The 11,273-nt window shown below is 38.9% G+C and overlaps 1 protein-coding gene across 1 annotated transcript; it reads left to right on the top strand.

Annotated features, from left to right (window-relative positions):
* Positions 1-8,582: 8,582 nt before the first annotated feature.
* Positions 8,583-9,146, top strand: LOC110921397 (auxin-responsive protein SAUR20). Its single transcript, XM_022165716.2, has one exon. It carries the CDS (start codon positions 8,725-8,727, stop codon positions 9,022-9,024), a length of 300 nt encoding a protein of 99 aa, XP_022021408.1. The 5' UTR covers positions 8,583-8,724; the 3' UTR covers positions 9,025-9,146.
* The last annotated feature ends 2,127 nt before the right edge of the window (positions 9,147-11,273 follow it).

Genomic DNA, 11,273 nt, shown 5'->3' with positions numbered 1-11,273 from the left:
CTATGGTCTTCATCAAGCACCGCGAGCTTGGTATGCAACCTTATCTACATATCTGCTGGAGAACGGTTTTCGAAGAGGTCTTATCGATTGTACTCTCTTCATCAAAGAACAAGATGGAGATCTTCTTCTGGTACAGGTATATGTTGATGATATTATTTTTGGTTCTACTAATGATGTTTTGTGTAGGAATTTCGAGCGCATTATGCAGGATAAATTCGAGATGAGTGCTATGGGGGAAATGACTTTCTTCTTGGGCCTACAAGTGCAACAAACTGAGTCTGGGATATTCATCCATCAGACTAAATATGTTGGTGACATCTTGAGCCGGTTCCAGATGTCCGATGCAACGCCCATTGGTACCCCACTGCCACAAAATCACGGAATTACTCCAGACTTGAAGGGTGAAGCTGTTAGCCCCTCATACTATCGCGCAATGATCGGATCTCTTATGTACCTCACAGCATCAAGGCCAGACATAATGTACCCAACGTGCCTGCTTGCCAGATATCAAGTTAACCCGAAGGCCTCACATCTTGCAGCTGTAAAAAGGATTTTTCATTATTTGAAGGGTTATCCTGACACCGGTCTATGGTACCCTAGGGATAATAACTTTGACTTAGTCGCATTCAGTGATTCTGATCATGGCGGACGCAAAATCGATGGAAAATCCACAATGGCTGGATGTCAGTTTTTAGGAAATCGCCTAGTCACATGGCAGTGCAAGAAGCAGACGTGCGTCGCTACATCAACATGCGAAGCTGAATACATTGCTGCCTCAAGTTGTTGCTCCCAAGTTCTTTGGATCCAACAACAATTGCGGGACTACGGTTTTGAATTCCTAACTACTCCTATTTACGTTGATAATTCTGCTGCATTACAGATCACTAGAAATCCTGTGCAGCACTCAAAGACCAAACACATCGAAATCAAATATCACTTCATACGTGATTGCTTTGAGAAAAGGCTAATCGATGTTGTTAAGGTCCACACCGATGACCAACGTGCCGACCTTTTTACCAAAGCTTTTGACAAATCTAGATTTGACTTCTTATTATTGGTAAACGGCATTAAGGTCAAGCAAGAGTAAACCAACATCGGAAAATCATTTTTGTAAATACCTGTGTGTTTTAAATTTGTCTTAGTTTGTTGATTTTAGGGGGAGTAAATCCAAAATCGAAAAATCCAAAAACATTTTAAAATCTCAAAAACACAAAAACAATAGAAAAACTAAAATGAGTTTCCTGGCGAGCAAAAGAGAAAATGATAGTACATCAGTGGTCTATTCAAACCTCTTTAAACCTTAAATGAAAAACGATAAGCAGCTCTATATAAGATGTATCGGTAGGTTCACAATCATTTTAAAGTGTGCAGGGTGATATAAATCTTAAATCGACTGAAGACCAGGTGGGAACCATTCATTGGCATATGGTCTTAGTACCGAAATTTCGTTTGATAGATTGCCGAGGTTCTGAGATATTCGGTCCTTATGCTGCTTATCATCTGGGTATCATGGTTGTATCTTTTACCGAAAAATAACGGGGACGCAAGTCTAGATCTTCCATGATACTATACATACGTGTACATATTACATACTGCATTCGACCTCAATAAGTGATAAACAATCACATGTCCATATCAAATAAGTGATAAAATATCACATTTATCCGGGAGTCAAGTTCGTCTCTCTGCTGTACGGAAGTACTGACCTGTTCACGGACTTGCTCCTGTGCCCTCATGCATATTGAAAATCAAGTTCCTCATAAATAAGTGATTATATCACATAGGGCTTGTTTTCAAATCAAAATAAGTGAGTATCTCACATTTTATACGGTCAAACAGATGATAATCTGTATACTCACCGGTAAGATGAATTCTCGTGCATACCTTGATACGGGAATGTGTGGTGATGTGGATGAACACCGGTCAGTAAGTATAAATCATACCTTAACGTATCCCCTCGCCATGATTACATCTGATAAGTTGAGCTTAAGTGGACAACAATACCGATAATTGTTATAGGATGCTTATCTTAATGTTAACTAACTGAACAACAAGAGTGTTTTGACATGACCGTGTACACTGATATGATTATCTTACCCTCGAAACTCGCAAAAAGAATGTCTGTATATATCTACTGCTTAACTTTTATTGTTTTATTTTTAAACAGTTTCGTCGTTTGGTGCATATCAGTACGACATTACCGGTGATGTCGTTTGATAACACTCAAAGGATATTAAAATTGTTGTCTTTTAATTTACTCAAAAATACCAAAAAGATTTTAGGAGAGTTTTAATATAAACTTTATAAAAGCCAAAAAGATTTTATTTCTGCTTTATTTTCGATCGTACGATGTTGGAGCTCGAGTCTTCGTTACCTGAAACCTGAACGAAAACCGAATTGACTAAATCTTCATAAACGGTCGAAATTTGCAAGTTTTGAAAGTTAAATCTAAAATTGAGAAATTTATTAAACTTTCAAACTGTCGGACGGTGTTTGATAGCGACATGGTCATTCGTGTGTCATTTGTTTATGCTAACTATTCCAAGCAGTTGTTCTCATTACGCGTTTAGATTTCTTGCATGTGCAGATTCTAAAGGCTAGGAGAACATGGTCGATGACAAGCTTCGGAATGAAGACACGACGTGAAGGCACTCAAGTGATGAAAATGATCGAGTAGCCGCTGACCATCATCACCACCACAAGGATCTCACTTCATAAAGATCAAGTCATTCACGAGCATAACTCAAGGGGGAGCTTATGTTAAGGGGGAGTTTGTCAACACACTTCCTACATGATACGGGTAGTTTGTTGATACACTCTCTGCTTTCAAGACGTGAAGACTTTGAAGATCCTCCGACATTGAAGACTCGAAAGGACATCCGAGACTTGAAGACATGAAGATCAACGATCATCGAAGATCGAGACAAAGCTACAGCCAAGGGGAGTTTGTTGGTGCACTTGTGTCTGTACTTTGTCTGTATCCAGTCTCGATGTAAAACGATGTCTATGTTAGGCTTGTAAGTTTGACCAAGTCAACTATCCTCCTAGTTTGACTTGGCCAAACAGTTTGTTTATGAATGTAACATGTCTGGTTCGAAGGATATCTCATCGAAGGATAGTTAGATCCTTCGATGAGCTCGAAAGTTGAACCTTCGATGGGTGGACCTCGATAGATAGTCCTTCGAGGTCACTGTGAACTCTTCGATGGAAGCCTGATCTTTCGATCAGTATTCCTGATCCTTCGACTGGTTCAACATCGATAGATGATCCTTCGTGACATCTATCGGATCCTTCGGTCAGACCTGCTGTGTATGGGTATATATACCCATGCAGTGTATGTTGAAAGGCAGATGCACACATAGAGAGTTAGAGAGTTGAGAGCATTCTGTCCGAAACACACACACACATAGTGAGAGTTTACAAAACTGATTTGTAAACATTGTGCTTGTAACCGGAACCTTCATACGTATTAATACAGTGGTGTTAATCGGTGAACCTTGTGTGTTTGTGTTTATACTTGTTTCATCTCGGTTTGCTTGCTAGCTTGGATTCCGCACTCGCTAGTGGGTTTGTATAACAAGGTTTAGGTTCTCATCCTCCGAGAGGGACCTACAGTACACGCAGAAACCAGTCAATCATATCTTCAAATTTTCCTTCTATGTAATACTTATATTTCGCTACATATTCACCATCATCTAACATGTCTAACAGGGCTTTACAATCTTGAAATTCGTTGAACTTCATGGATTGCAAGATCATTACATTCCAATCGGGTTCATTGGAAGACAAGTTTAACTTTTGGAAATACTCATTCAAATAATCGGATTTGAATGTTTCATGTTCGAATTGTTTCTCTATTATGCACAGTTTTTCTTTCTCACCCATTTCATCCCCCTTGTTGTTCCAGTAAAATAATTTTTCTTATTCTGAAGTGGTGTGCAAAACATAGGAAACAATTTACATCTTTCATCGTTAAACTTCACTGTGATCCCTTGTATAATCAGTTGATCAAGGCTGAGGATATTTTTATCCAAGTCTGGTGTATAATATACACTTTGAATTCGAAATTTTTCACTTCCGGATATAACATCCACAACCCCTATGCCCCGTATGAAGTAAAATTGATTTTCTCCGGTGTTTGTTTCAACACCATATATATTTTTGATTCGTTTGAAAGACTCTAAGTTTCCCGAAAAATGACGCTTGAGTTTTGTACTGACATACCATATTTCTCACCAACGACCACCGTCTGTGCCACTGATGATGAATTCTGAGTCTCTAACGTTGTCTTCATCATGAATTTGTGTACTGACGTCTATGACTTGCCTGATCAACAACGCCGCTTCATTGCTTTCCTTTTCTTTGCAGAATGCTATTTGGTGTCCGTTCTTTTTGAAGTAATAGCACCGTTTCTGCATCACTTTGCCCTTTGATCTTTCACGTTGTTCATCGGAACAATGCTTACATGGAAGCACCGATGCAGACATATAAGTCATGTCTTCTGTAAGATCCGATTTGGCTCTGATACCACTTGTTGGCAGCGGAAGTTTGTCATGAATATCATCTTCTGTAAGATCCGGTTTGGCTCTGCATAATTGGATTTCATGTTGAATCAGTTTATCAACGAAGATCACACACACTTGAATTCGGGATAAAGAGAATTGAATAAGGATATTAAAGGAATAATATCTTGGTGCCGGTAAAGGTTGCTGGCAAGTTTCATTATATACATGAGAGGCAACGGTTATACGGTGGTTATTTTGGGCGGGAACAACCGTCATTTTAACATTTTAAATGGTGTCAGCCAACCGACGTAACCCTTCGCTAATATTCTTACATAAACACATAATTATAAGTTTAATTATCCTAATAGTACATAATATATATATATAATTAAGTTTATATAGTCTAATACACTCCCCTAAACTTAATTCAGTTTTAGAGAGTGCTTGAGAACACTTTTGTTGGCCTCATCCATAGTTTGTTCTTCATTCTCCGGCACATCTCCATCACTTCTGCTTCTTCCGGGCATAGTGTCTTGCTGTTCCATTTCGGTTCTATTAATGATAAACTTAGATTCTCAAAATAAGTATTCAAGTAATCTTCCTTATACTCTTCATGTACAGGGCCTTCATCGATCACTATTCTTCTTTCCCTTTCACCTATCTCATCTTCTTTAGTGAGACCCGTTCTTTTATTCTTAGTAATGCCATATATCTGCCCATAACCCATGTTCTGTGCCGGAGATGATCAGTTCTTCGAAAAAATCATACTCTGCCCTCGTTCGTTGAATTCCGGTGTTGATTGATCAGTTCTTCGAAAAAATCATACTCTGCCCTCGTTCGTTGAATTCCGGTGTTGATTGCATACCGGATTAATTGTGTCGCTCCATTGTTTTCTTTTGTTTTGCACGAACTGATTCGGTGACCGGTTTCATGACAGTAATAGCACCGTTTCTGCATCACTTTGCCCTTTGATCTTTCATGTTGTTCATCGGAACAGTGCTTACATGGAAGCACCGATGCAGACATATAAGTCATGTCTTCTGTAAGATCCGGTGTGGCTCTGATACCACTTGTTGGCAGCGGAGGATTATCACTTGTCTGATAATCATTAACATCGGAATTGAATCTGCAAGGATTGGAAGTGGGTTCCATATTATCCTTGATCAAGTGCACGATAACAGACACACACACACCGACAGAATGGAAACGAAACTGAAATGGATATTATGAATATCTTGGTACCGAACAAAACTGTCGGTAAAGTATATATATACAGACATGAAGATGGCGGTTGACGTCATTGGTATCAGAGCCGAAGGTTCACACGGACACGGAAAGGGTTGTAGTCATGGGAACACGTGTCTTCGCGGTAAAGGAAAAGGGGTAGAAATCGGTAGTAGTAGTGATGTTGGGAACGTTGGAAAGTGCGGCCGGGGCTGCAACCGTGGGAAACGAGTTGCGCAGGGGAAGCCAACCAAACGTTCGGTGAAGTCATCCGGGAAGGATTATGCGAAGAAGAAGGTTCCTAAAGGCGTTGGAAAGAAAGTTAACCGGAAAGGGAAGGCACCGGTTGGACGGCCGAGGAAGGCCGGGGTGACATGTTTTATTTGTAAGCAATTTGGGCACATAGCCTCCATTTGCCCTAGTAGATATATCAATTTAGGCCCGTTACCGGAAGAAGATGATTATTTAGTCGATGGTACGAGCGGTGGTTTGTTTAGCGAAATGTGGGTCGTTGATCCAAGTTTCAAGACACACATGACCGGGAACCGTAGTTTGTTCAAACGGTTCAAGAGGCATTTCGGGGTAATCACGAACGAGAAAAAGAAGAATTTTTCGTTTGTTCATGGCATTGGTGAAGTGAGAATACCGGTCGATGGTAGAGATAAAACAATCTCGTGTATAAGTTATGTACCGAAGATGGAGAAAAATGTTCTTAGTTTGGAACAACTTTTGTTCCAAGGGATCGAGACGGTCACTACGGGTGACAAATGTATGTTAAAGCGAATGTTCGGTGCACAAGTCAAGAACTTTGATGTGTATGAAGATAAATCAAATGTTGATTTAGAAGAGGATTACTTGAATCGGTTTTATGATCAATTTGATGTCGATAACGGTTATCGGATGGAGAAGGAGAAACTTAAAGAGTACATAGAAGATTACTATGAAGGAGAGTTTAAGAAGGAACGTGAAGAAAGAAAGAAGGCGAACGGCGAAGGAACATCCGGAACAAAAAAGGATGAAGTTGTGTTTTCAAAAAAGCATAAAGTTTGCTTTATGATCTACTACGAGGGGATGAAAGATAACCCTCTTCAATCTAGGCAAGAGTTACGTGAAAGGGCGGTGGTCCTTTCCCAAGATGAAGATGACGTGATCGAGAACGGCTTGATTATGGATAGTTGTTTAGAGCCGTTGGATTTGCTCTTAATGCACGAAGAATTGGCGGGTTATGACAAGTTTTATGATGCCAACTTTGATGATGTTTTGATATGGTTTTTACCAAGTTTTCTTGGTATTGTTAAGTCAAGAGAGATGCCACCGAAATTGCTAGACGGAAGAGATGTGAATTTGCTACTCTTGTACCGTATTGTGAATCTCAAGGGTGGAATTAAAAAGGTATTAGAAGATGATTCGTGGGCTGAAGTTGCACTCGAGTATGGGTACGAGAAGGTTGATGGCTTCGAGATGAAGGTTTCGTATGTTCACTATATCGAGTTGTTTGAATGGTACTTCGAATATATGAAGGAAAAGGGCGATAAGAATGCAAAAGCAAAAGAGAAAGATGGAAAGAAGAATGCTCAAGTCAAGGAGGTCAAGACCGAGGATGATGCGGACTTGGTGATCACATTCGTGGTCACCGATGACGAAGATGCGTGAAGATTGTTGCGGGTCAAGAAGATTCGTGCTTAAGGGGGAGAATGAAGATCGAAAGTTAAGCACGTATTTCTTGATGGGCCGCGTTTACGTTATGTTTATTTTAGTTAATGGGTCAGACTTTATTATTATGTTTAGTTTATTTCGGTTGGGCCGTAGGCCATGTTTGTCCAGGTTATGTATGGGTCAAAGAACAATGTCCGTGTCAGTTTGTTTATAGTCCAGTCCGATAGAAATATGATACGGGTCAAGGGTCTATAAAGCCCAAAGGTGAAACGGTGTGTCTCTTTGTTGTAACTGCTGCAACGGTTATTCAGGATACACCGTTTAAGGAAAAGACGCGACCGTATAGAGGCACCGTTTCACACCTATAAGAACCCTGCATCATTGTTCTATTTCGTAGCGTTGTAACAGACATTTGTTGAAGGTATTCGAAGTCAGTTTATGTTATTATCGAGTGCTGCAAGTATTTCTGTTTGTTTTTCGATCAGTAAGTTTTCCATTCAAATCATTCGTATTACTGTTCGTTCATTATTGTTACAATGAAGTTCTGCGATCGTTGTTATATGATTGATTGTGATTGTGAATATACTAACAACCCGGTCCGTTCCGAATGGTCCTGGGTGTCCGACGATTCTGATACCAACAGACGGTTATTTCCGGCAGTTAGGATTTGGCGCCAATAACTGCCATTCGAACCGTTGTCACATATGACACATGCCTCTTCGATTATATACATAATACACACATAAATAATAAGTTTACAGTTAGATAACATAAGTATAAACTAAGATATATTATCGAGTTTACTTATTTCTAATAGTTATATATATATTTTTTTAAACTACTCAGTAATGAGTTAGAGCTATAGAAGGATGAATCCGAGATGGTTTTTTAGTACCAAACTGGATAAACCATATCCGCAATAGGTAATTTGGTTGGAAAACACGTTGTCCTACAAGTGTTAATAGTGGACTCCATCATCAAGACAAAAGCATGTGACCTTGGTCCTAATCTTCACAACTTACTGCCATATGAAATCAGGCCCTATAGCTTTTCATGTATGTCTCGTGTTTGGATTTCTCCCGAAGATTGGTATCCACTTATCTTCTATAATACAATTCTGGAAGATATGATACCATGTGCGTTTGTTTTCTTGTTCATATGTCCCAGACTATTAAGTACCTTGGAATGCCTTCTTATACATACCCTTCTACATGCCTAATACAACCACATCTTCCTAGAAATTAATCTACATACTCATTCAGAAAGAAGCGATTCTTTGAATTTTTTTCCTTCCTTCAACAACACTTTACAGTGAACATCCTCTAGCTTCCTTGAAAACATGGCCATCCGTATGCCTCGTATCATTCAAGCAAGACAAATTCTCAAACGATCCCTCTCTAATGGTGGCAGCACTCCCGCATCTATGGATATCCCCAAAGGCTATTTTGCCATTTATGTTGGGGAACAAGAGAAGAAGCGGTTTGTAGTCCCTGTATCAATATTAAGCGAGCCTAGATTTCAAGAGTTACTGCATCAGTCAGAGCAAGAGTTTGGATACAACCATCCCATGGGCGGGATCACGATACCATGTAGTGAAGACGTATTCACCGATCTCGCTTCTCGTTTTGGAGCATTTTGACTTGTGTAGATCGGTATCTTTCTGACAAAGTTTTGTAAACAACAAGACAGTAGTAAGCTTTTGTAGTTGTAAAGTTAGATCGTTGTTCCAGATTAATGAAACTTTAATTGAATATTATTTTGAGTTCATGATATACTAATTGTTAAAAGAGGTGGTTTAGTACACAAATAAAGCTACTTAGTAGCCAGTTATAAAAGTTGAAGGGGATACTTACAACCAGAATTGCATGCTCTTATAGTTTGACTCAACCCTATAATCCGATCTATCAGCAAACATTTCTACCTATTCCACATCCAGTCATGTTTTAAAAAAGGCCATGGCTACACATGTATAAGTCATAACCATGGTAGACAATACCCCCGTTTGAATGTTTCTGCTGCTTGAAACTCCAATTATATAAATTACCACCGTCAAAGAAAGTGTCCTGCCTAATAAACTTGTTGGTGCTCATGGATTAATTACTGTTTTGGGTCCACATAAACACATGACAGTGAACGCATAGGCTGGTAATAGAACCTTGAATGAGCTTCGGAAATATAAAACAAAAACAAAATTGATACACAAAAACTTTACCAAAGTTCATAAAGGTTCCATGATACGATTTTAACGCAGGCATTCCATAATTTGTAGCGTACTTTTATTATGATTAGTGTGACTGAGGCGGGTAACAAACATTTTTTTATTATGATCAGCTGGTTCTGGTTCTGGTAACTTGAAAACTAAATAATACAAGAAATGGATAATTTGCATTTGTTACTCTCAACTGGCTATCTTGAAATGGCGGGAAATCTATCTTGTTATATATATATTTTTTTAAACTACTCAGTAATGAGTTAGAGCTATAGAAGGATGAATCCGAGATGGTTTTTTAGTACCAAACTGGATAAACCATATCCGCAATAGGTAATTTGGTTGGAAAACACGTTGTCCTACAAGTGTTAATAGTGGACTCCATCATCAAGTCAAAAGTATGTGACCTTGGTCCTAATCTTCACAACTTACTGCCATATGAAATCAGGCCCTATAGCTTTTCATGTATGTCTCGTGTTTGGATTTCTCCCGAAGATTGGTATCCACTTATCTTCTATAATACAATTCTGGAAGATATGATACCATGTGCATTTGTTTTCTTGTTCATATGTCCCAGACAATTAAGTACCTTGGTATGCCTTCTAAGATATACCCTTCTACATGCCTAATACAACCACATCTTCCTAGAAATTAATCTACATACTCGTTCAGAAAGAAGCAAGAAGCGATTCTTTGAACTTTTTTTCCTTCCTTCAACAACACTTTACAGTGAACATCCTCTAGCTTCCTTGAAAACATGGCCATCCATATGCCTCGTATCATTCAAGCAAGACAAATTCTCAAACGATCCCTCTCTAATGGTGGCATCACTCCCGCATCTATGGATATCCCCAAAGGCTATTTTGCCATTTATGTTGGGGAACAAGAGAAGAAGCGGTTTGTAGTCCCTGTATCAATATTAAGCGAACCTAGATTTCAAGAGTTACTGCATCAGTCAGAGAAAGAGTTTGGATACAACCATCCCATGGGTGGGATCACGATACCATGTAGTGAAGACGTATTCACCGATCTCGCTTCTCGTTTTGGAGCATTTTGACTTGTGTAGATCGGTATCTTTCTGACAGAGTTTTGTAAACAACAAGACAGTAGTGAGCTTTTGTAGTTGTAAAGTTAGATCGTTGTTCCAGATTAATGAAACTTTAATTGGATATTATTTTGAGTTCATGATATACTAATTGTTAAAAGAGGTGGTTTAGTACACAAATAAAGCTACATAGTAGCCAGTTATAAAAGTTGAAGGGGATACTTACAACCAGCATTGCATGCTCTTATAGTTTGACTCAACCCTATAATCCGATCTATCAGCAAACATTTCTACCTATTCCACATCCAGTCATGTTTTAAAAAAGGCCATGGCTACACATGTATAAGTCATAACCTTGGTAGACAATACAGTGTCCGTTTGAATGTTTCTGCTGCTTGAAACTCCAATTATATAAATTCCCACCGTCAAAGAAAGTGTCCTGCCTAATAAACTTCTTGGTGCTTATGGATTAATTACTGTTTTGGGTCCACATAAACACATGACAGTGAACGCATAGGCTGGTAATAGAACCTTGAATGAGCTTCGGAAATATAAAACAAAAACAAAATTGATACCTTGAATGAGCTTCGGAAATATAAAACAAAAACAAAATTGATACACAAAAACATTGTAA

Source organism: Helianthus annuus, chromosome 17, assembly GCF_002127325.2.
Source record: "Helianthus annuus cultivar XRQ/B chromosome 17, HanXRQr2.0-SUNRISE, whole genome shotgun sequence".
Taxonomy (NCBI): domain Eukaryota; kingdom Viridiplantae; phylum Streptophyta; class Magnoliopsida; order Asterales; family Asteraceae; genus Helianthus; species Helianthus annuus.
The sequence above is the reverse complement of the archived record's forward strand: the minus strand, read 5'-3'. Positions and strand labels throughout refer to the sequence as shown.

What these genes read in the sequence shown, in the direction of transcription:
- LOC110921397 (XM_022165716.2), top strand. Translation starts at nt 8,725, where the DNA reads ATGGCCATCCGTATGCCTCGTATCATTCAAGCAAGACAAATTCTCAAA.